Source organism: Mytilus trossulus, chromosome 4 (genome assembly GCF_036588685.1).
Source record: "Mytilus trossulus isolate FHL-02 chromosome 4, PNRI_Mtr1.1.1.hap1, whole genome shotgun sequence".
In the NCBI taxonomy this organism is placed as follows: domain Eukaryota; kingdom Metazoa; phylum Mollusca; class Bivalvia; order Mytilida; family Mytilidae; genus Mytilus; species Mytilus trossulus.
The window spans coordinates 86996445-87023824 of NC_086376.1; the positions used below are offsets into that span (position 1 = coordinate 86996445).

Sequence of the window (27380 nt, forward strand, 5' to 3'; positions counted from 1 at the left end):
GATGATATCATGATTTTTGTCTACAAAAGTACAAAAGACTAATTAGTGACGATTGATTTAAAAAAGTTAAAAAGTTGATAAGATTATAATTTGAAGAGCATTGATCTAGGCAAGAAAATTCTAAAACAAAACACACAGATTGCATAACATTGGAAAAATGAACTGAATAGCTTGCCAAATATGCAACATTTGTGCAACCAGATGGTCAAGTAGCACTCTAAAAGTGTAACACGGAAGTAGAATTAAAAGAAAAATCTGTAATAAATAGCATTGTAAACAAATGATGAATATCTTTAATATCAAGAGAGTTATGATATTTACAAATTTTACCTTTTTGTTAATATAAAAAAAAGGAGTAATAATTGTGAGGGGTAGCATTTTTCAAGCAGCAGGATATTACTAGGTGTGAAATACATCTGCACTATACTCCTGGGCTCCTTATTAACTTTTAAACCATGTATCTTTCATGCAAGTAACCATAAAGTTTTACTTGTTAATCTCAAAAAGAGAAAACCACTTGTTGGAAATTTGTACTTGCTTAAGAGCATACAGCAGTTCAACTAATTACGACGTCTTGAATGGCCATTTTAATGTTTTTCAATATTTTTTAAAAGCCTATCAAGGCATCATAACTGTTTTCTGTTAAATGATACAGTAGAATTATTATAGTCAGATGATACATGTAACACATTCAATGTGGGCCCATTCACTCATTTTCCTGCCATTGGTTTTTCGCAACATTGCTAATAATATGTATCAGAATTTCCAAGAAAAAACACAGACACTTTCAAATCATTTTGCATGAATTTGAAAATAGCACTTCAACCTTTAATTGGGTTGTAACTGTTTTCATGTTGATTCAACCATAGGCCTTCTTCGGTTTCTCTTTTATCCTACAGTTCATTGTTGATCAGTAACCTATCATAAAGTATTAAAATTAAAATTCAAAATGGGGTATTCAAACAATGAATATATTTTTAAACTAAAATTGCAGGATGATCTTTAGGTTGTTTTTACTGTTGGCTTATTATATAATAGTCTCTTTGACATATATCCTAGAACTCATTTTAAGTTATAGAATGTTTGAGTAATTATTTTCTGGATTTTTTACAGCTGAGAATCCTCAGTCATCTTTACACCTAGAGGCTGATAGACCTTATGTATTCCATCAAGTAGTAGATCGGCCAGTCACAGTATCTCAAGTACCAAGTACAGCTAGCAGTAAACCAGGTTTTGGACTACTTTCCAGGGAATCTACTGTACTTGTCCGAGCTCCTTCAAGGCTAAGGGGGTAGGTACAACTTCCAACTAGACAATGAAAAAAATAACAAGAACAAAAGCATAACATAATTTTTTTTATAGCTGATCTCGCATGTTTTTCATGTTCAAAGCCATTATGTTTTCCAAATTTTCCAATACATACATTTTATTTAAAATATTTATACTTACCAAATTTAAATAAGACTGAACTACGCTATGTATTGTAAATTTCTACCAGACTCTTGTAATTTTACCTTTCAAAATAGTTGATACTTTTGTTTCAGTTTGTAGTTTTTTTAGGAATAAATTACATAGTCAAGAATTCATAGATAAATATACTTAGAACTCAGAAACAAACAATACTGCTTATAGAAATCTGTCTCCTTGTGATTTTTTTTTAGAGAATTAAAGATGATTTGTTTTGTAGTCCAACACCCAGTACTTCAGGTCCAATTAGGAAGTTTATACCTGCTAATGCCAGACCAGCTACACCTAAAGATATATTTCTGTACCATTCCAAAAAAAGCCAGAGTTTTATTGGACCAGGTAGTGTAAACAGAAACTTATATTTACATTACTTAGCAATGCACAATATACCACATAAGCAAGCAGTGTGATGACACATTTAAACTTGATTGAATAACAGCCTGCTTATACACATGCATGAGATATGTTTACATCAGTATTATTTCAGATTTAGTGATACCAAATATAACTGAAAAAAAGGGGAAGAAAATGTTTTAGATAAGCAACAAAAAAGAATTATGATAAATCAAGAAAGTAGAGATAAACCATTTAAAACAAACCAGAGATTAACTGGAGATTTTTATTATATTTCCTATGTTTATAGTTAACGATATGAACAGGAATCAGTTAAGACAAATTTCCAGATTTAATGTACTCCAATTTTAAAGTTGAAATTCAAACAGTGTCTTTTATCTGTTTCGTAAACTTAACATTTTGGAATACAGTAACAGATCTCCAATCTAGAAATGCACTATAACAAGGAATGTCTGATAGAAGTCAACATAAATACCTCAAAACTAAAACAGCTCTCTGTACCATATACATCAAACTCTTGACTGCCCCATCTTTTGATAAGTTTTGAATAATTTTCCATCAGCAAATTCTGTAATGGACAAAAACACAAAAAGATGACCAGATACAATGACTGTCATAATTCCTGACTATATATGGTGCATTCAATTTAGCAGGGTCTCATTTGTAAAGTAAGTTGTTCTTTTATTAAAACATTTATAAAATTACAGTTAGAAAAATTCCAGACCATGGTGAGTTATAGTTTTTGATGTTGGGTAGCTGGTAGTTTGATTTAGGTCTTTATATGTATATATATCATATAGTGTGATCAGTCTTTATTGGCAGAATATAAATGCGATTTATGACTTGCATCGTTTATATACAGCCAATTATATATTTATGTCCTTTTTCTATAGATTAACATCATACACCATGTACCAGCTGATCAAATATATATAGATTTGTTTAGTTTAATAACATATACAAACAACTAGCAAGTTATAATATGAATTTCTGTAGAAACAGTGCAATAATTGTAAAAACTTGTTTTAATTGCTTACATGTACTTCCCATGTTCTTTAATATTACTTTTAATTTCTATGTTTGTTTTTATACCTTTTTTTCTATATCTGTCAGTAATTTCTTTTTAATAACTTAAAGTAGCTTTTTTAATTTGATATTTTTATTAATAGAGCAATAAATATATATCATTGTTGTATTTGTAGTATTAGTTTGTGTCAGTTTCATAACTGATAACTAGAAAAAAATAATCTGAAAATTATTTTTGTAAATTGGTTTATAAAACTGACTGTTTCTGTAATGTTTATTGATAATTTTGGCTGTATAGTGATACTTTCATTAAAAATTTGAAATAGAATCAAATATTCCAAAATTTAATCATATACAAATTTGTTTTAATTCATTGTTTATCCTAAGTGTTTGTATTTTGATTTTTTAAAGTCAAACTGGGCTGTCATAATTAGATATGATAAAAAATATTCTTTTTTCCTTTAAAAAACATCAGTACTGCTTACATTGATTTTAACAGTTTATTTTTTATAGCAAAAACACATTACTATCGGTGACATAGGTAACTAAAGGACACAAACACATATAATTTCAAATTTTATGTCCACCACATGTAATTTCAGACACAGTTATCGTGTATTGAACACATATTTTATTATTCAAATTTTACATATATGCACATGATATTATACTTAGACATAATATGGTAAAGTTATGTCTTTCTCTTTGTCAATTCATTTGGCTATTTCACTTCACATGATATTTCTAGATTTTGATTGGTTTTTCATAAGAGGGAGATATTCTTTGCTATCCCATAGCAAGTTATACTTCACATCCAATTGCCAGATTTTTGTTTGGTTAATAAGAGGGAGATATTCTACTCTATCCCATAGCAAATATTGATATGTGATTAGTCCTTAACTATTTTGAAATTATGTATAACAAAACATATATAAATATGCCATGTAAAAACAAAACAACATTACTATTTTTGATGTAGTTTAAAAATGTTAGAAGATAGCACTTTACTTTTGTCATTTCATGACAAATATAAACATACCAATCACAATCTTTAACTAGAAATAAATATGATATTTGCTTTGTAGGGTACCTTGGACCTTTGTCTAAATATGGTTTGTTTTTCTTTTTCATACAGGATTTATGATTGAGTGTTATTGTGTGGTAACCCAAGCTTAATATTAGGTTAATAAAATGCATGCTAACTGCATGGATATAATACAGTTGGAATAGTTTATTACAAGAAGTTGAAAATTTGGTTTATCTTTACAGCATGTGCGCCTTGAATAACATACATAACTTTTAGATATTTATAACGTATAATCAATTAAGTTTGAAGGAAGGGGGAGATGTTGTAGTAACTTGTATATGTTTTCTTACACTCACAGTTTATAAATGTATACATATTTTATAATATATGTGGCATGCTTGTTGGTAACTATTTAAACCTGCATGTAGATTATAATATGTAATCTGCATGCCAAATGTATTGCATATTTATTACTTCATTTAAAAACTAATCTACTGTAAAAACATAAATAAATTACATATTAACATACCTTTTATACATTTGCCTTTTGTTGGTTGATAAGCATGTTAAGAAGTTATAAATGAAAATAAAAAAGTTCATATTTGTCAACCTTTCAGATAAATCTCTTAAGAGTCTAGACAACAGGACCTCTTCGTAAGGATTTTTATTGATAAATGCATCTAGCATAGAATTTTGATGCACTTTTATTTTATTTTTATTTTATTATCAGTTATTGCTTCACATGTTCTATGCTTCACAAATCTATTTTTACTTATAGTAGGTTGACTGGTTAATAGATCGACACTGACATATTATGAATATAAAAATTTTGATCTAAATTATCAAGCCCACCTATAAAACAAAAAAGAAATACAGTTATGATAATAAAAATACACAATTTGATTCAAATAAGACGATATCAGATTTCTCTTAATAAATAGAATTTTTAAACATCAATATCTAAAAGGCCATAATTAACAGCATGACAAAAATTCATGTTTTTGTTGTTTATCTGAGTGCAGTTCATTGTGTCTTCATGTATCTGTATCAGAAGTTACAACAAATATACCCTCAACCATTATTTGGTGTTTTAGTTTAGACTGATTGAAGGTTAATTCAAAGCGTTCACATTAGCCCTTTAACCGATCTAAAGGGAATAAAAATGTCCTAGTGTGAACAGAGTCTTTGGTATTGACCTTGAATCTTATATATTTTATTCGGTTTACTGAAAGAAAATGAAATGAATATAACATATTTTATTAACCTTCCAATTGAAATAATTATGCATTCATTTCTACAACCATGACTATATTAGTGTTGATCTTTTTGTATTGTAAGAGATTATAAGAACATCATATTAAAATCTTTAGGTGTCGAAATTTTAAATTTCATTTTAACACTTAACAAATGGATGCAAACATCGGGATACATGTGTGTTGTTTTGTTTGTTATCTTCTGTAAACATGAGAATGTAAATTGTGTTTTCTCATATTTTTATCATAACCAATGTATTCATTATCTATTCCATCCAAAATTACTTGATGTAAATTTTACTGAATTCTAAAGAATACTCAGATAAAAAAATAATAATATACCCGTTAGAAGAATACAAATCCTCATTGCTACAGCCGTCAAATGCAAATTAAACAATTTGATTCCAATGTTTCAGATGTAGTTTTAAAGTGTTTAGGAATGGACTGGGAATTACATCGACCATACTTACAGAAATCTGAGGTTCTATCACAGTTACTGAAACAAGCAGGAGAGCCTCACATGCAGAAATACTATAGAAATCCAGCCTCTGAAACATTAGATACCTACATCAAGAAAAATCATGTTTACAGTAATGAGTACAAAGATATAAGCAATAGGTAAAGACATTATATAATAACTAGAGACTTGTCTAAATAAACCGACAGGTTCTGTTTGAAGTTTTGATAAATATAAAAAAGAAGATGTGGTATAATTGACAATGAGACAACTCTCCACAAGAGACCAAATTACACAGAAATTAACAAGTGTAGGTCACTGTACAACCTTCATCAATGAGCAAACCCATACAGCATAGTCAGCTATAAAAAGTCTTTCTAAAATAAAATCTACAAAATGAAAATAACTTTATAAACTAGTTGAAGTGCTAGTTTGACTTTATCTTCTTCAAGGATGTTCATAATGATTAAAAACCAAGGGTGTAAAACTACTTGAATATTTTTATCTTCTTCAAGGGTGTTCATAATGATTAAAAACCAAGGGTGTAAAACTACTTGAATATTTTTAAAAGTAGCTGTTTAACCTATGGCCACCTAAATCCACCTTAGGCCAAATTTATCTTTGGATGTTTAAAGTTTATCAGAAATTTATATAACATATTTGTATTTTTAAGGGGTAAAACACTTATGTGAATGACTTGATAGTTAATCATTCTTCAACCTTATCACTACTTTGGAGATAAAAAAAAATCTATGTTAAAGTAATATTTAAAATCAGAGTTATCTTCCTTTGTCCCTGACTAGATGAAAAAACATTAATGATTATCCAAGTATAGGTTTCAATTTCAATAGCAATATCTGTTATACTTCTTACCTTATGAGAGGCCTTGAAGGCCAAGTGGTCTCAATAGTTACTACAATGATAACTAGCCAGTCAACACTGAGGTTGTGAGTTTGAACCATGCTTATTGGGGGTGCACTCTACTCTGATCTAATTTGACTAGGATTATCAGTTTTCCTATGGAGGGTTGTAGGTTTTCCTGGGGCACTTTGTTTTCATTCATCAATAAAAACTGGTAACAACAATATTAGCCCAAAACTGGTGCCTAAAATTTGTGTTAAAAAAATTAATAAAATCAAAACTTACCTTATGGATCAATATTTTGGATTTCATCAAGTTTCCCAAGGTCCTTTACATTTTAAATGAAGGTAACCACTAAAAATTTAGTTACTTTCATTTAGGAGTTGTAATATTACATCACTTTCTACCAAAGAAATAGAGCCATTGCTTCATTCTCATTTTGATTTGAATAAAGAAAATGACATTTAAACCAACATTCTGGGGGAAAAAATGAATTGTGAATGTGTCTAGGCACATTTTTAGATAGGATAAACAAATCTTTAAAACGAAACAAATTAAGTTTATAGATCTATATAAGAAAACTATTTGTTTTATAGATTAAGCATGGTTGAAGGAGATGAAGAAGGACCTAAGAAATTAGATCATCCAGCACATACATCAGAGAAGAGAATCAGTAGTGTTACAATGATTAAACTTGATATCAAAGATCCACTCATCACTAAAACAGGTAATTATCTTATAACCAATAAGTTGGTGTATATTTATGCCCCACCTACAATAGTACACCTACAATAATTATGTTTTCTGGCCTCAGGGTCATAAAACTTTGGAGCATGATTTTTGTACTCAGACTCGAAAATCAACCAATCAAATTGCTGGATTTCATGTTTCGAGCATGATTTTTGTGCTCCGAGCACTGAGCAAAGTTTTATGTCTTCAAGGCCAGGTCTGTGCCTCCCTTCGTCCATCTGTGCGTCCGTTCAGGTTAAATTTTTTAGTCAAGGTAGTTTTTGATGAAGCCGAGGTACAATCAACTTGAAACTTAGTACACTTGTTGCTTTTGATATGATCTTTCTAATTTTAAAGCCAAATTAGACTTTTGACCCCAATTTCACGGTCCACTGAACATAGAAAATGAAAGTGGGAGTTTCAGGTTAAAGTTTTTGGTCAAGGTTGTTTTTGATGAAGCTGAAGTCCAATCAACTTGAAACTTAGTACACTTGTTGCTTTTGATATGATCTTTCTAATTTTACAGCCAAATTAGACTTTTGACCCCAATTTCACGGTCCACTGAACATAGAAAATGAAAGTGGGAGTTTCAGGTTAAAGTTTTTGGTCAAAGTAGTTTTTGATAAAATTGAAGTCAAATCAACTTGAAACTTAGTACTTATGTTCCCTATAGTATAATCTTTCTAATTTAAAATGCCAGATTAGATTAATACTCAATTTCACGATCCATGGAACATGGTAAAGGATAGTGCGAGTGGGGCATCCTTGTACTTTGGACACATTCTTGTTTTTCATGTTTTTTATTCAGAAATTATTGTGTGTTACTCTTGTTGCAATTTATTTATGAAGACAAAAAAACTAGATTGATTATTACAATTCCAGAAAAATCTGTTTACAGTTATAAGTAGTGGCGATTTTAATGCTTATACTTTACTTATTTAATGAAACTCACTCATTCACATTAATACAGTTATAGGTTCTAGATATATTTGTTTTCATGAAATTAAAAAAATGTATTTTGAAATTAGCAGTGTAATTTTATTTTGATAAGATATCTCTGGTTAATAACTTAAAAAAGGTTTTTAGTAAAATTGTAATTGGGCAGATAAAAGTAGCGAAAGTTATTATGATATTTTGAAAAAATAATGAAATGAGGTATGATTGCCAATAAGACAACTTATTGCAATATTTTTGATCTATTAATATTGAAATTATTTTCTATTGTTATTGAATTGTAACTAAATAAACTCGTATTGAAAACATACAAATGTTTTTTTTTAGCCATGGCAGTTGCTCTAGGTAACCTTTACCATGATGAGTTAGACGTTGACCTTGAAGACGTAGCTAATGTTCTAGCTGCATCTTCACAAATTGGCTATAAAGCTTTACAAAATGGGTGAGTAAGAATTTGCTGAATAAGTAAGATTGCCATAGAGACATTGATACGCCGGAGTTCATGTGAAGACAATAAAAAGCATTTAGTAGTAGATGTCCAGCCTTCAACAATGAGAAAATGAGGAAAACCTTTACCTCATTGTAGCTGTAAAAGGCCCCAAAAAGAAAATGTGAAACAATTCCAACAAAAAAATAATGACCTTATTTGATATAATACAATTTTTTTGAAAATAATTATAGTAGATACATGAAATAAAGGCTACCACTGAAATACACTCTCTTTGCTTGGAACAAGCATAAAAAGAATGTGGCAGGTTGAAACATCTTTGTGAGTACTTAACCCTCACCTAACCTATAATAGTAGTGTTACAGCACAAAATAAGAACAATCTCATAACACGAATTGCGAAAGGCATAATTCAATGAATTGATACAAAGCACAAATATAACATTAAAAAAAAAGTTAAAATCTTATAACACAAAACACTTTTTTTGTAACCTGATTAGTTTTGTGTCAATGTCTGTTACATTGTTTTGAATGTTTTGTGAAAATCCTGTTTAAAACAGCTGGTCATGGACTTACCTTTTTGATAAATTACTTTTTTTTTCAGATGTGCAAGATTAATGCTAAATAATATTTCCTATAAAACTGTGTGTAGATATCATCATGCTTGTACAAAGGTAGGTTTTTCTTATCTATTTTTAGTCACGTCAAATTCATAGAAGTAAAAGCAAAAAGTGAATGAAGTCACACCTCCTAATACAATGCATTGTGTTCTAAGAAAGATAACTCAATTGTCAATTGTAAGATTGTAATTTAAAAAAAAACAACATTTTTTGAAGAATACACTTAAAAGTTGAACTGTGTTTATAGCTGTTTAATTTTGTTTGTTTTTTTGCTGAAAAAGTATTGAATAACCATTTAATATTAAAAAAGAAATATGGATAAATTATATTTATAATTCTTCTTTTTCAGTATCAACAAGAAGAGGTTGTAAAAGCTTGTGAAAGATGGTTAGAACTAAACTTGTTACCAGAGGTAGGTAGTAGAGATGTTTTCCAGATTTATGAATTTGACTAGTCTCAAAAATAAAGTATATATTTTCACACAAGTCTAACACAATGGCTTTTTTGTTATTCTAGGAAGTCTCAAGATTAAAGATTCAATCAGACTTTATAAAGAATTTTGTGGTTTCTGACATTAGCATGTAAAGGTATTGGTCAAAGCTTAATCTTCTTGGCATCATCAGAGAGTTGTCTAGTAATACTTTATGATATGATTTTAAGCTGTAGAATTATGTGATACATATTGACTTATCATAATTTCCTATTCTATAAAAAAAAAAAAAAAATGAATTATTAAGATTACAAAAAAGCCTTACAGATTTTGAACTTGGATCTACAAATTCTTGATATAAAATGGTTTATTTTATTTTCAGTTGTCAAATCAGATATATCTTAGAGAAATCAGCATGGAACTGTTACAGAAAATACTCAAGTCTAATAGGTTAGATATTTTGTTTGTCGTTCATTTACAATCTTTTTCAACAAATTTTACGTGTGTGATATTAATGAGGTAATTTTATACACTATATACTAAGAAAGATGTTACTACTGAGAACATTCATGATCATTGAATAAATTTTTAAACAATATTGCACAACAATATACAGAAAGCATTTTGTTTGATTATGCATGACTTCCATAAGAATATTAAAGTTTTGGACTTCAATTAGTGCATCAATATTGAACTTCAACTTGAGACAGTGCCTTCATCTGAGTCTAACATGTGCACCATACATGTACACTTTATATTTAACCTATACTTATATTAACATTTTACAGGTTATATGTACCCAATGAGTACACTGTATACAGAACTTTATCTTACTGGTTATTCCTACAACTAAATTCCAGTATTCAGTTGATGCCGTCTCATAGTACAGTATTATCATACTTCAACAGGTAAGACTTCTCAACTCAGTAAACTGTATTCACTGCACTGTAAAAGGTGCCTACTTCTAAGTAACATAAAAGTTTGGAAAGGAAATTGCATATGTTTATCCCCTTGTTTTTCAATTTTTGGAATGAATTGTATTTTGTATACATACTAGAAATTCTAAATATAATATTTTTAAAACAAAGTTACAAAGTTACAAAGTTAAGGACATATGGTATACTACTGTTGACTTTATTTATTAAACATTTTGGATTCAGACACATTTTATATTTTAAGTCAAGCTTTACATGATTAAATTTCACACTTAGAGATTTTTGTAGCAACTTGACTACAGGGTTATTTGTAAAGAAAATATTCCTTTTCCACCCTAGTGACAGGTATTTTTAATAATGAATGTGAATGTAATTCTGAAACCTAATAAAATTTAAGTAAGATACTATATTTGAAATTAGTTCTTACTTTTAGGTGATATTGATAGTTTGAATTTATACCCTTTTTACTTATATTTTCTACAGAAAGAGTCGCAAAAAGGTATTTGTTATGTGGCCATGATTCTAATCTCGTAGCTTATAGAAAATTTCAAATTATATTTGTAGAGGGTTAGAGAGGTTATGGGTAATGAGATATTCCCTAGTAAATACTCAATTGTGAATAGGTGTGGGTTTTCTTAAAATTAAAGACATTGTTTACTTTCAGTTTACCAAAAACAGGATCCTTCCTAGAAAGAGACGATGGCCAAATTTATGGACCATTGTTTTCAGCTGTCAGGTTACAAGGAGTTACAGATAGTAAGTAAACATTTATCTATAAGAACACATCAAAAAAGTTATCATTCATTATATTAGCAAAGCATCAAAGAAGTATAAATGATACGATTTTTTATGCCCTCACTGAAGCGGAGGGGGCATAAAGTTTAACCCTTGTTCATCTACATAAGTCTGTCTGTATGTCCCAAAGTTGGTTTCCTTTCTTTAACTTTAGTTTGCCTCAACCAAACATTATGAAACTTATACTAAATGCTTATAACCACAAAACAAAGAATATGGAATTTTAGGGGTGCCACTTTTATCATTCTAGAGATATCCCCCTTTACAAATTGAAAAATGTTCATTCTTTAATATAAGTTTCCTTTTATCAAATGTTATGAAATTCAAACACAATGCTTATTACCACCAAATACAGATCTAATTCAAAATAACTGTTGGAGACTTTTGTCCTTTATTTTTAATTTATTTAAATATTTAGTTTGCTTACAATGACTCATACAGCAGTTTTAGAAATCACATTTTAAACCTAAATCATTTTTTTTGTATGTTTGTTTTAACAAAATAACTACATCGGTGTAAAAACTAAAAAACTTTTCAAAGCTCAATTTTGAAAATTATATTTACAATATCTTTGATTTCAGCTAATCAAATTCGAGATATGCAGTTGATGAACATCTTACCACAGAGTCAGTTGATAGATTTATTAACACAACATTATCATGCTGTAAGTTTACCATATATGGAGGTTTATTGTGTCACCTGACAATCCATTTCCCACATCACATTGGGATCACTTCTGCTTTATGGAACCAAAATGTCATCCATAAAGTAAGGAGATGTGGTATGATTTCCTATGAGACACATTTCCACCAAAGTTCAATGAAAAAGATGTATGTCCTCTAATAATTAGAAAATAATACACTGTATAGTTGACTATATAAAGCTCCTATTTGAAAAATATCTAACAATTTTATTGAGAAAACTAACAGCCTAACAAAATAATTTACAAAATACAAATATGACAAGACATAAACTAAGTCAATCACTAAACTACATGCTCCGAACTTGAGACAGGTACATGTGGAGTGATAAAACTTGTTACCAGGTCCCCTAACCTGGTACAGTGGTGTAAAAGGAAAATCACAAAAATACTGCATTCAGAGGAAAATTTAAAAAGATAGTTCTTAATTAAATTGCAAAATCTCATGATAAAACACATCAAACAAATGGACAAGTACTGTCATATTACTAACTTGGTACAGACATTTTCAAATGTAGAAAATGGTAGATTAAACTTCGTACAACGTATGACCATACTACAAAAATAAGTTGAAGAGGGGTGGGTGGGTACTTTATCAGATCAATACATAGCAGAAAACAACCCACAATTATAGATAGGACATGACAGGGATTTTTTTTTGTTATTCACACTTTTTTAATGAGGTCAAGAAAAGTTAACATACCAATATCTTCTTCAGCTGCAAGGAGGAGGAGATATGTCTGCATTAAAGCATTTCAACACTGGAGCTATTAGACAGGGATTTATTATAGATGAGGTAATATATGTACACTGTATAGGGATATATACAATTTCACATGTTGATATGAATGGACTTTTAAATTTTGGGTAGATTGAATTATTAACAGTTGTTCAACGCCAAGATATTTTTATGGAAAGCCCCAGTACCTTTGATTTCTTGGTGGGGAAAGGGAGACAACTGTAATTTAATGTGTTCCATTACCCATGCAATTTATGTGTTAAACAAAGGTTGTTTGTTGAGATAAATTCCCTACAATCATCACTGTAAGCTTTGGTGTCAAACAGGGATTAGTCTGAGAAGTATCTTTAAAGGCTGTTGCTGTAGTTTCAAGTTTTATGGGAGCAAATGTTGCCTGAGGAGTTCAATTATTTAATGAAATCTTGTGTATAGAATTATAATTTATGGTGTTAAAAGATTATACAGGGAAATAAGAGTGTTAAAATATTGTGTGTAGAAAATTTAATAAATAAGTATTCAAAGATAACCAGGCACTGATGATCAGTTTTGCTGATTGCTAGACTTAAAGTCATAAGAAACCTCAAATCAAAAAAAATAATGCATATGATTTTTATAACTCAATGGATAGTTTTCATTATAAAACTTGTGTACATATATTTTTTTCTGAAGAAAATTCTTTAATTTATTCATATTTAGAAGAAGTTTACTTTATTTGAATAGCTTCCTTCCAGCAAGCAATTCCCTCGACATATTTTCCGTATGCAAGGTGACCTCAGTGTGACCCATCTCGTAAAATTCCGGTGACCACAATACGCATGGATGTCCTTAAAATAAACTATTATCTGAATTTACATGTTAAACACGTGCTCAATTTCCATGCTGTTTTGTTAATTTTTTGTCAATTGTTGACAAACAGGTGACAATCGTTAAACTTCGGCTTGAAAACACGAACTTAAATTACCTGCCATATTTTCACAACAACACTGACCGATTGAAAAAAACTTGACAATTATACGAAATTTACACGAAAAAAATGATAAATTCGAGCACAGAAGACTAAGTTTATGATGTTTGTATGCATTGGTTCAAGAATTGGAAGAATATTATTTTTCACCGGTCACTCGTTTCTTATGACTTTATGATAAAAGGCCTATAGCTGATTGCAAACAGTTTATTTTCAATGTAAGGTACTTAGCTAGGTATCAATTTTTTGTCGCACTGTTGTTCTTTTTCTGTTTGCAGGACAAGAAAAACATTCAACAACCAAATTAAGACTGGTAATATTCACTTAAACGTATAAATGATTATATATTTGTAGGAACCCCATTATCACTCAGAAGTGTTGTCCATACATGGATTTCACTTTGAATTAAAAGCTGCTAGAAATGCTATAGGCCAATTATCTATATATATGCAGGTATGAAACGAAATATATTTAGTCATTGTAACCCATATGTTTTTGCATATATGTGCAGGTATGAAATGATATATTTACAGTCATTGTTTTGCGATTAATATTTTTTAGTATTTATTATACATGTCACATAATAGTAATGCTAGTTTGCTGATGCAATGTTATATATCTTTTCAAGCTGAAGTGCGTATTTAGTTACCTATGGTAATGTAAGTATATGTGACTTGAATGAAGAGTTGTCTCATTGGCACTCATACCACATCTTCTTATATCTACATATGTTAAGTTTAAATAATTATTCCTATCCACACCCAGTTGTTGCTTTCCCACAACAAGTCATATGTTTTATCAAAAATTTATCCCTTGGAATCTGTATTTAGCTCTATCTTCTGGTTGGCCTCTAAATGTCTTTTGTTTAAATGTGTGTGTGTGGTTGCTGCCACTTTGATATATACCCCACATCTACTTTTATTTATTAGCTCACCTAGTCTGTCGTTAGCTTTTACAAAAATCTTCTCCTCTGAAACTACTGGGCCAAATTAAACCAAACTTGGCCACAATCATTGGGGTATCTTGTTTAAAAAATGTGTCCGGTGACCCGGCCAACTATCCAAGATGACCGCCATGGCTAAAAATAGAACATAGGGGTAAAATGCAGTTTTTGGCTTATAACTCAAAAACCAAAGCATTTAGAGCAAATCTGACATGGGGTAAAATTGTTTATCAGGTCAAGATCTATCTGCCCTGGAATTTTCAGATGTGTTGGACAACCCATTGTTAGGTTGCTGCCCCTGATTAGGTAATTTTAAGGAAATTTTGCTGTTTTTGGTTATTATCTTGAATATTATAATAGATAGAGATAAACTGTAAACAGCAATAATGTTCAGCAAAGTAAGATTTACAAATAAGTCAACATGACTAAAATGGTCAATTGACCCCCTAAGGAGTAATGGTCCTTTACAGCTGTCAACTTTTAACATTTTCATAAAATTTGTAAATTTTTACTAACATTTTCCACTAAAACTACTGGGCCAAGTTCATTATAGATAGAGATAATTGTTAGCAGCAAGAATGTACAGTAAAGTAAGATGTACAAACACATCACCATCATCAAAACACAAAGTTGTCATGAATCCATCTGCGTCCTTTGTTTAATATTCACATAGACCAAGGTGAGCGACACAGGCTCTAGAGGCTGTATTTATAAATTCTTCTCTGAAAATATTTAGCCAACTTGAATATCCAGTGAGTATTCTTGTTAAGGTTATAATTGCCAATTTTGCTTACCACTAGACTAAACATCTATAAATTGTGTTGAACATTTTGGTATATATATCTGTGTGTTATTTTTTTTTACCCACGATATCAAGATATTCATACAGAAAGTTGAAACAACAAAGATTTTACATTTTCATGCCCCACCTAGGTAGATTTTGTTATTTTGTCTGCGTCCATTTGTCCTTCTGTACCACTTCAGCTTAAAGTGTTTGGTCAAGGTAGCTTATGATTAAGTTGAAGTCCAATCAACAATAAACTTAGTACACATGTTCCCTATGATATGATTTCTCTAATATAATGCCAATATTGACTCCAATCTTATTTGACTTGAATTGTCAGTTTTTCTAGAGAAGATTGTGGTTTTCCCAAGGCACTCTGGAGACATAAAAAAAAAAAAAAACTGGCTGCCACGAAATAACTCAAAAATAGCACTTAAAAGTGGCATTAAAACACTAACAACCAATCATCAATAGGCGTATTTACACTTGTATGCAAATTTGTCGGCCATTACGTAAAATCACACAGGTTCCCGTAAACTTTGACATCATAATTTAGAATATTTGACGTCACAATTTAAAAGTGATTGTTGCTCGACGTCAAAAGGCTATTAGGAGTAGATCTAAGGTCATTCGGAGGCAAGATTCAGCTAAATACCAAAAGTGTAAATATGTTTATATATTTATATAGCAGTGAGAAGAATCAAATAGTAGGAATTACCAGTATTTAACCTTAAAAAAAAACTCAGATTAGTTAGTCCAAATCTTGGTGAAATAGTTCCATACTATTACATTTTTTTGGACAATTGACAAGCTGCCTAATCTTATACTATGAAAATGGAAGATTTCAAGAAAACAAATTAAAATGATACTGCTACATGCCCTTGGTCATGTGATTGCATTGCAGAACCTGTATTTTGACAGAATAAGTTTTAAATAATTGACAATGTTTTAGAGAAAAAAAATGAGAAATTAAAGTGAAATGTAGGCTCATTGAAAATGTTAGTTTTGAAAGAATAATATTTTTTCAGAGATTAAAACCTGGAGACCCAATTTTAAGTTTCCGTCAATGTGAGCGTCACACATTTTCAATAAGGACAGATCGTGAAGTTAGATACTGTATAATGGTTCAAGACTCAGGGGATGACTTAAAAACAACAGGAATAGTATCACAAAAGTTTGGATTGGGTGAGAAAGTAGGGAAAAGTGAGGTAAGTGTTTGTTAAAATAAAATTTCTATTTTCTATTGATGTTAATGTGACCTAGACTGCTATTAAATTGTCCATCCCAATGTACAAATGTATCAAAAATCCTATTTTATGAACAAGTTGCAATATTGAGGATGATTATGTTGAAAAGTTATTATTATGTTGGTTGACTCCAGAAAGAAAAAAACTAACTGATGAATTTCAGATTATTTTCTATTGAATTTCATTGTTATGTTTTACTATTTAAAAGAAGATTTTTTTAGGCACTAAAGATTTTTATGTATATGCTGATACACTGGTTTATTTTTTGTGGCATTTTCATTATTTTTGTTACCTTTTGTACAAATATTACTTTAATTCATAATCAGTAGCCCTATCTATGATAGTCATGTGCACTTATTGCCATTAACATTAACTTTCTTTGAAATTTGCTAAAGTTAATACATTGTCAAAAGAACATATATAATTTAAAGATTTATAGTTGTAAGTTTGGTTGTTTTATGTTTTATGGTAATAGGTTGTCTTTCTTCCACCATGTTAATTTACCAGTCTGTCGGAACAGAAGAGCACAGATTATCTATCTTAGGTCATATTTTATAAAAAAAAATCTTTTAAAAAACCAGACATAGTAAAAATCCCTTATTTAATAGTTCTCTCGTGAAAAGAATAAAAGTGTGAGAAAAGTGAATAATCATATTTCACTTTGATGATTTATGTTACGCAGACAGAAAGGAATTAGTTCGCCAAATACAAATTAAATTTTATTCTTCGGAGAGAATCCCCCATGACAAAACCTGTCTTCCTTTTTCATCAGGAAATGAACAATCTATCATTACATACCAAGTTAAAATCGTCTTCATGTCTGTCTTACTATATACTTGGGTAATTTTTTAATCAGTTTAGGTTCTTTGTAATGAATGATACTTTGTGCGTTCATTTCTGAACAACAATTTAGCTGAAAACTGTATCGAATAGTCTTGATAGATATTTCAAGCTGAACTAATTTAACATTTATACTGAATTATACTTTTTGCTGTTTTTAAAAGAAGGAGTTGAATGATATATATTTAGAATTGTCAATTATATATTGTAAGAAAAAAAAGCTTATTGGGGAGATTCTTTTCATTTTTGATATAAAATTTTCACCTCAGTTACTTGTTACACACAAACTGTTAAATTTGTGTTTTCAACCAGGAGAATTTTGTCTTATTAGTCTGGTGCTTATTCAAGCAGCTTTGGGAAAAAATATATTTGAATTGCAAAAAAAACAACTCATGAAAGATACCAAGCATTTAGTTTTGTACACAGGCACATTTTTTATACAATAGACTCATCAGCAAAGCTGGAATAAAAAAAAAATTAATGGGTTAACTGGTATTAGTGAAAAGAAAAACTTGATATAACTACAAAAAAAATCTTCAAATGTTTATATCATATACACTTTATTATATACATGTATCTCAAATACAACTATATAAATCTCTCTTAGTCTTCTAAAAGTAATTTTTATGAGGCATAACATTACAGATAACCCATTATGGTTATACTAAAAGTAGGGGGGAATATTGTTTTTACCCCTGTCATTCTGTCCGTCTGTCCTTCCATCCCATTATGGGTATATTGTTATTCCACATAATTCCTGTGGTCAGGGCTTTGAATTTTTTTTTTAGTTGCTTAACTTTGTCATTTTTTGGAGTATTTACTTACATAAAAGGAGCATGCTCCCATGCTCAACTTTGTGTATTTTAAAATGAAAATTTGCATCTGCAGGGGCATCAGTTGTACCTTCTAGACACAATCATATCTCATAGAAGATGCTGAATTCACTTTGATATATAAAACAGTTACTTCAGATTAGAGTACAGGGGAATCATTTTGTCTAGTAATCAAATGTATTACACATACAATTTACCTGCATTTACTATAAAGTATATAATGAATGTACTTATTTTATGCAAATTTATCTATTTTTTTTTAGATATTACAGCTGGACAAGATTAGAACACCTCTGTATATAAGTTTCTGTCTCCTGTTTCCTGCATCATGAGACAGTTTATGTTGACAGATAACAGTTATATTATAATACTGAGCATCGCTGGGTTACTGAATTCTACATATGTTATAACATTACTAAATTAAATGTACTGTTGATTTAATATTTATTGTGGGGTACTCATATTTGTGGATTTCAAGGGTAAAGATGAATCTTAATAAGTGTTCTACGATATACAACTTGTGTGTAGAGATTTTCAAACTGTAAAACCCAATAGCACAATTTTTTCCTTGATTCTATAAAATTGCTGATTACAAAAAAGAAATAAAACAGTAAGATAACAAGTCAAATTTAGAGAATGTTCACTCTGTCTGTGCAGAAATTTATTTAGTGATAAACAATGGTATAAAATCTGAATAAAAATTTATGAAGGTTTAAAGTTTTAAATTCCCCAGAGAGTGTTTTCTTGACAAGCCCCTGTTCAAACAAAACCCAATATTAAGATGTTTTGGTAGTAAAAAGGGAGACAACTCTGATGTCACCTCTTTAAATTTATAATTCTGTTTGATAAGTCTGCTTTTTGAGAAATATCCATCATTTAAATAGATATGTAGGATTTCTTTATATTATAGAATAATTAACAAGGATTTCCATTCCTATTTGATAAGGAGGATGACATTATTTTGGGGTGTGGGATTTAAGGGGTAAAAATTGTTGGGGATTTGGTTGGATCTGGGAAACAAATTGGGAAACATTATCTAGAAAGTAGATTGGGAAATGAGCATTCCTATGTCACCCCCTCTTAATTTCAAATCTGAAGATACATTTAGGAACTTTTTTAATGGCCAAGTATGGCTGCAAAATTAAATTGGATTTCAGCATTTAATTTATAGACATATGTAGTGTGGAATATCATGTGTTTTATTTTATACTGTGATAAGTGACTGCCAGTTTTGCTCAAAGTGCTTGTGTGTTGTCTTTTTGCACATTTTAAGCTGTGATATAACACCATGTTGTTAAGCTGTGATATAACACCATGTTGTGATATAACACCATGTTGTGATAAAATATTTATTTTTTGTTATTGACTAGTCAATTTCTAAATTGCTTTACATTGTAAATAAACAAAAGTTCACAATCATGTATAACCCTTTTGCACAATATGTTTTTTGTATGATAAAATATTGGAATTTTTCCAACTTCAATTTTTTTTAAATATTTGTTAATATGACCTTTGAAACTCATTAACACTTTTCATTTGAATTATTTTAAAATCATGTCCAGTTATGCATAGCTTTTTTTTTCATATTGTCATAGTTTTTTAAAGTTTTTTTTTGTAAGTATTATTTGAATGCAGTTCTGTTTGACTGTGATACTACAGGGTTAAATCTTTGTTGGTACTCTGTTTTTGTTTTCTATTCTGAAGAACAGTTTTTAAATCATTCTCTTTTTTTATATATTTATTTTATTATTTTTTTGTCCTATTTTTTTCATAAATGTTTTATATATATTTTATTTCAATCATTTTTTTATCTGTTTAGTTTTAGTAAACAGTATGTGTGCATGTATGTATGTATCATTGTATGTACCTTTACAAGATCAGTTTTCAAATTTTGAAAGCTAGATAACAATTCATGTTGTGTGTATGAGTTGATTGAAATTTTTTTATTTGTTTTTCTTGCTTAAATCATGTTTATTGGAAACTTAACCTCATTCATACATTTGATTGAGAATAACTTTTGTTATTCTACCTGAAATTGTAGAATTTACTAACTTTGAAAAAAGAATTTTCTTTACAATATTAACCTTTCATTTAGAAGTAGGATTAAACAACAGTCTGTTTTGCTTTTCATGGGATAATATTTTGTCCTCGATTAGAAACAGAATAAAAAAATTGACCTGGTGATATATCATCAGTTCGCACGATCTTACAAAACCTAGTGATGGATGGTTTTTTTCTTTTTCTTATAATTTCCCAGTTGGCTAATTTACAAATGTAATTTTTCACCCTGGATAGTAGTGGTTAAGATTGAAAAGAAAATGAATGTAAAAAAAATTTATAAGAGAGTAAAAAATATGTTTTATATTGAAGATAATATTTTACTGAAGAATATTGATTATGTTATTATACCATAATTTCTAGTCCACAGGGAACCTAAATCAATAATAGATGATGGATGATATCACAGTTCTATGATGAAAAAAAATGGATGTCATCTGGTGTCATCTTTCTTAAGCACCTTTATGATTAACATAATCTTATTATCTCCGTAACAATACTTTCGTCAATTTACACGGTGCAGATTGTTCATCTTGTGGGCGAAAATCAGAGAGCTCATCTAATTGTGCATACTTCTTTGTTGTTATATACTAAAAAAGTGATTACTACCAGAAACAATTGAGTTACTCAGCAATTCAATCAGTTTCTACCAGATACCACACTTAATGTGCTATTGAAATTATCACAACGATTTCGTGTCCCTTTAAATAGAGATTCCTTCTCTATATATGAAACTTTGCCCTTTTATTTCAAAATATTTACGTCTGAGAAAGCAAATTTCATTATTCACATACACACTGTTTTTATTTATACAAACATAAGCACTTTTTAAACAAATTTAATTGTACTTTTATTTAATTGTTTTTCTGTAAGTTAGACTTCAAGTGGTCTTACACTCCAATTTAATTACTGCACTCTACTTTAACTGTCAAGGATGTTTTTTCCCCTCTTGAATTATTTAAATTATTGACGCAGCTGAAATCTTTAAATTAGAGAAGTGACGAACAGAATTCATGTCAGGCTGTACTTGAGAAATAAAAGCTACAGAAATAAATTCTATCAAACTGTCTTAATATGTTGAGAAGTTTCTATTTCTAACTTATTATTAAAAAAGAGGGGTGAGATATTTTATGTTACTGGGTTTAATATCTTTCATTATTATTATTTTTTGGATTTGGTAGTTTATGATTTTTTAATTATATACTGATTGACAAAAGAAATGGTTTACTATTTTGAAAAAAAAAGTAACTTTGATTTGAGAAAGTAAACTGTCATTTAGATGATAATATAGTTAAAGAATTTGGGGGGAAAAACATATCCAGTTTTATTTTTTGGTAAAACATATTTTTGAGAACTGTAATGAATACAGATTAAAAAAGATCAATATTATCAAAATCATAAAAATTTCTCATTTCAGTCTGATCATTATTTTTCCTTTATGATCATATTTATCTTTTGTGTAAAAATATTTAGAGGTTCAGTAAATATAAGAATTGAAATTAAATTAAACTTTTGTTTATATAACTTACTTACTCCAACCAAATGGTCTGTGTTTCCAGCTAATTATTTGGAATGAAGATGAATGATGTTGTTTTTGTTAAGTCTCAAAATCTTGTGATAATGTTAGCATTTATATAATTGTTGTTATTATATTACCTACACTCTTGTTATTTTATTATATAACAACAAAACGAATCTGTGTTGCACATCACAATAATAATATGCACTTTTTTGTTACATATTAAAGTCAACACTTTTATTTTGTTTTGTTTTGTGTAAATATCTAATATTTATTGACTTTTTGCACTCAATCTCGTGTATTCAGATTGTAGTTTATTGGTTTTATTTCAAAATAGAAAATAATTATTTACTCTTTGTTTTCTCAAATTATTTGATGTTGTCTTCTGATGTATTTTTAAGATAAATTTGATATTATTTATTCAATGGTTCATTAATGAAAGGATATTTGTTAAAAAACAAAAAAATGAATTACAGGTATTTTGCATTCTTCTACAAATAATTTCCCCACAAAGCTGTGAGGCTACATGATCTCCAGTAGCTCATATTAATGGAACACACTTTTATACAGTACTGTGGATTCATTATTTTATTTGTGAAGTACCAATGTTTTTGGATTTTAGGATATATAGGAAGATTTCAGCCATGGTATAAATTTATTTTTATGAGACAAATTACTGTATGGTGCCATATATGTTAATTTTTTATATAATTTTTATATTAAAATATTTGGTAATACGTTAATGTATAAACCACATGGTACCTTCATTTGTCTAATAAATCATAGTACTGTTGAAAAATTAATATTAATTTCCAAAAAGAAATACCCAAGAAACCAATATATTTCTACACTAATTCCTAAAACATTGAAAAAAAACATTGAGACATTTTTTGAATAAATTTTATATATGAACTTTATAGTTTTCTTTACTTTTTGCTCTTTGTGTAAGTTGACAACATTTTTACAATCATTCAGTATTTTGCTTATATATAGCTGTGATAAAACCTTATTTATTTTTGTATGATTTCTGATCAGTATTTTCAAATTTGCTGTGATATTACCTGTATTTTTTATGTGCTTCTTCCTGTTGAATAAAATGAATATTACTTAAATTTAGATTTTTTATGCCCCTGCAACTGAAAGTTTGGGGGCATATTGTTTTACTCCTGTCTGTCTGTCTCCATGGGTATATTGTTATTCCATCTCCTCATCCAATTTGTATGCTAAGGCCACACCAATTTAATTCCTTGTTCGACGGACCCGCCCCCACCTATTTTTTTCAAAACAGAATTTTTTCATTTTTTTTATATTCCCTCTTCCCCCATCCGGAAACGTAATCATGTCCATTTCCCGCACTTTTTTTTTGTTAAGTTTGTAAATATTATAAAAAGATATCAACATTTGTTTTTTATAATCACATTCTAACCTGTTTATAACGATTTTAAACCTATAAGCACACCCATAACACTGTGTAAATATCTGTGAGAATATTTGTTTCAGCATGAAACGTGGGAGTGCTCCGTAATAAATATATAACAGCGGAAATACCTGTACAGAACAAAACATTGGTTTCTTCCCCCCTTCCTTATATTCCCTATCAAAAAATGTTCGTTGTTAGAATAAAGTACAAAGAACTTCTGAAGGATTTGCCTTCAACTGCAATTATATTGTATGCTTGTGAAACAAAACTATACATAGCCGCTGCATGTTTATGTACGTGTCCTGATTGATTCAGGGGCCTGTCGTTCAGCAGTTATCGTTTGTAGATGTGGTTCATTGGTATTTTCCCGTTTGGAAATATAAATTAGATAGTTGGTTTTCCTGTTCGAATTGTGTACACCAATTATTGAGGGGTCCCTAAAAGCTTGCTGTTTGGTCTGGATCAAAGCCCTGTGTAAAAGGCCGTTCTTTGACCTGTATTTGTTAATATCAGGTTGTGAACAACCCTCCCTCAGACAACAGGACAAGGGGTAATGTTACTGTTGTAGAAAAGAAAATAGAAATACCAAGGATTTGTATAGTGCTACTATACAAAACCTTTGAAAATTTAGATTTTTTTTTCTCAAAAAGAGGAGAAATACATCATATTTTAAACAATTTTTCTAAAAGAGGGGTCCACTTATTTTGAATAATATTAAATAAACTGTTTATAAAGTAAATGTGTTAACATGGTTTTAGTCCAGGAATATTACAAAATTCTTGGACATGCTTTGACCATTTAATACAAGATAGATATATAGTTCTTTGGGAACATATGAACCCTTTTGTACTAAAAGATGTTTTTTACAAAGAAGTATATTATGACTTTAATATATTGACCCCTCATAAAAGGGATATTTACATTATAACATTAAGGGGTTGTTCCCAACCTGATAATGACTTAATGTAGATGGAGAATTGGCCCATTGTCAGTCACACATACATAGACCAGATTTAATTATACAATTAATTCTTGGTAAACATGGTGAACAGGGGAAAAAAACTTCATAAATTAAAGAAATGACAAAGTACAAGTCATAAATTGAGTTTTAATATTGTCAAAACCTACTATTTTATGTTTACAAAAAAAATTTATAATCACTCGCCTTTACTTTTCCAGCTTCGCCTGAAAAATTTTCAAATTTAATATTTTTTTATTAAAATTTTCAAATCGCTCGCTCGCCCCACTTTTTGGAGTCCAAAATCCGTAGAACAAGAAATTAAATTGGTGTGGCCTAAGTAGTTTTCGCTTTGATGCCTGTTTGTACATATAATGAAGTTATGCATGGGGTCATGGTCGGGTTTTTTTATTTATATTGATATTTTCTCTTTAAGGGAGATATTTAAACTTTGTCATTTATTTAGTATATACTTGCAAAGAGGTGCATAGCCTTTTCAGACAACCATGGCAGTGAACCATATACCTATGTGCTCTTGTGCTCAACTTTGTGTATTTTAAAATAACCATTGGCATCTCCCAGCCACAACAATATATCAAAGAAAGTTCTACATAGACTTTGTTATAATACAGTTACTTCAGAGTGGGGGCATAATTTTGCCTAGTTTTTATCAGTTGTTGATGAATTAAAAAGTTGTAGGAAGATGAAATTATAGATAAATTAAAAAAAAATAAAACATATAACATATCTAAGTCCTACAGATCACCTGCAACAAACAGACTTTACACTGAATGGATCTAAGTTTATGAAATGATGAATGTCTTCTTAGCCTCTAGCTATCATCATTACAATTTTAGTCATAAACTACATAGTTGCAGTTTGATAATTCCAATACTTCAGTGGGTTAGACAACCCATATTCAATTTGATGTTTAAGGTCAAAGTATAAGAAGCAATTTATTTTGTGAAAATCTGTCAAAATAAGCATCTTGTTTTTTATATAGATATGACTGTGGTTTTTTTGTATGAATGGTTTTACACTAGTCTTTTTGGGGGCCTTATAAATTTTTAAGTAAAATAATACGATTGTGGCCCTCTTTCATAATTGTAGTTTGATTTGAAGATATGACATCTATTGATACTATTATGAAAGCAGGGTATAATTTTCAATAATATTTATCCTACAACTAAGTGATTTTTTTGCTGATATGGTTCTGTAGCGTTAGATTTCAAAACAATGTTAGTATTATTTAAATTAAAATGGTTTGAAGACCAATATATTTCCAAATTTGAAAACGAATTAATATGTTTTTATGAAAGTTTACAATACTTTTTGAATGTTTCATGAAGCAGAATCACAACAAGTGATTTGCCTTCATACTTTAAAAAAATATCATCATGGATACCAGGACTAAAATTTGATAATTACGCCAGACACGCATTTCGTCTACAAAAGACTCATTCATACTTATGTTTCATAGATATTTATTTTGTACTGCATATTTTAAAGTTTGAACATTGGCTTCATTCAGTCTTGATTGGTATTTGAATCCACTGGTCAATAATCCATGACCTTATCATGACCTTAATTTAATTGCCTATAATTATCAGCTTTGTTGACCAGTTAACCTTGATTGTTTTTCTGTGATTGAATTCCGATTATTTTAATGTACATATAACTGCATTAGGCTTCCTTTCATTAATCAGTTGTGTAGGATATTACACCCATACAAGATTGTTATTGGATGCAGATAAGGAATAATAGAAATGAGTATCCAAAATATTTTGGTGTGCTAATATATTATTTAAGTCAAACGCTTATGCGATATTGCAAATATTGGATAAAATACTCATTTATGTCCAGTTAAACAAGTGCAAAGTTTGCAATTTATTTTCCGACAGTGAAACGTAGGAACCTTGTTTGTTATCTTCTTGCATAGTGTTGAATCATACTTCTCAAAATATACAGTTGTTTTACATTCGTTTGATGTGTTAGAGTTGTTTGATTTTGCTATTTGAGAAGGAGCGTCCTATTTTGATTTTTCCCTGGAGTTCAGTATTTTTATTGTTTAACTTTACTTTACTTTAAGTATTGAAATTTTGCACCTTTCATTGCAGAATTGCTTCAGTAATTTAACAGACTGTGGAACAAACTGTAAAATAATTGATACCAATATTGTGTAATCAACAACCCTTACAGTTTTCAATTCAGATTCTTGGTATTTTATGTACATACTGTAAAGTGACATATTGTAATTGCTATTAGATAATGGTTTAAAGAATTTTGGCAAGGTAGTCATTTTGAAAAAGACAATACCAATTAGTGTAATCAGCATATTTCCTCTTGTCGTCTTCAATTAATATACAAGTTTGCACATCTTTTTAAGATACACTCATTTTTTATTAAAAGATCCTCATCGTTAATTCAAACATACTGATTTGTTCATGATTTCCATTTTAATACATAGTTTCAGAAATATGTTGTGCCCGAGGTTCGGTCATTCGAATCTTTGATTCGATTTTAGTATTTGATCTGACCTTTGTTAATTAAAGATCCTCATCGATAATTCAAACATACCGATTTGTTCATGATTTCCATTTTCAATATATCGTTTCAGAAATATTTTGTGCCCAGTCATTCAAGTCTTTGATTCGATTTTAGTATTTGACCTGACCTTTGTCCCTCTCTTGAGACATTCGTTCCCTTTTTTTAATGATTTAGTTTCCGTAAATACAATCAATTAACCGATTCATTTTTTCCCCGAATATTTTGATTGTGATCATCCGTATTTCGATCTTAGTTTGATTTGTCTTAACTCATTTCTGACACGTGAATGTTTTCAGCATGGCTGAGTTTGTGTAACATTTACAGTATTACAGATGTCAATCACCTACTTCTACATCTTTTATTTGATAAGTGAAGTAATTACTCTTTGCCACATATTATTATCCCTTTGTCCTTCAAGGACAGAGAAATGTTTTTAAGGAAAAAAACTCACAAATGTATCCATCAACAAAATC

General features: G+C 29.5%; 1 protein-coding gene across 2 annotated transcripts in view; it reads left to right on the forward strand.

The window, feature by feature from the left end:
* The window catches only part of LOC134716219 (BTB/POZ domain-containing protein 16-like), a 28898-nt gene extending 9201 nt beyond the window's left edge, over positions 1–19697 (forward strand). Inside the window, exons 4-19 of one of the 2 annotated variants that reach the window (XM_063579073.1) lie at positions 1114–1291; positions 1688–1806; positions 3933–3959; positions 5544–5745; positions 7042–7172; positions 8456–8570; positions 9180–9249; positions 9545–9607; positions 10008–10075; positions 10414–10533; positions 11225–11316; positions 11937–12019; positions 12774–12851; positions 14113–14211; positions 16514–16693; positions 18669–19697. In XM_063579073.1, coding sequence (XP_063435143.1) covers positions 1114–1291; positions 1688–1806; positions 3933–3959; positions 5544–5745; positions 7042–7172; positions 8456–8570; positions 9180–9249; positions 9545–9607; positions 10008–10075; positions 10414–10533; positions 11225–11316; positions 11937–12019; positions 12774–12851; positions 14113–14211; positions 16514–16693; positions 18669–18737 — 1694 coding nt within the window. In that variant the 3' untranslated portion in view covers positions 18738–19697. The remainder of the gene's footprint in view (positions 1–1113; positions 1292–1687; positions 1807–3932; positions 3960–5543; positions 5746–7041; positions 7173–8455; positions 8571–9179; positions 9250–9544; positions 9608–10007; positions 10076–10413; positions 10534–11224; positions 11317–11936; positions 12020–12773; positions 12852–14112; positions 14212–16513; positions 16694–18668) is intronic. The other variant, XM_063579074.1, reaches the window with a different exon arrangement.
* The last annotated feature ends 7683 nt before the right edge of the window (positions 19698–27380 follow it).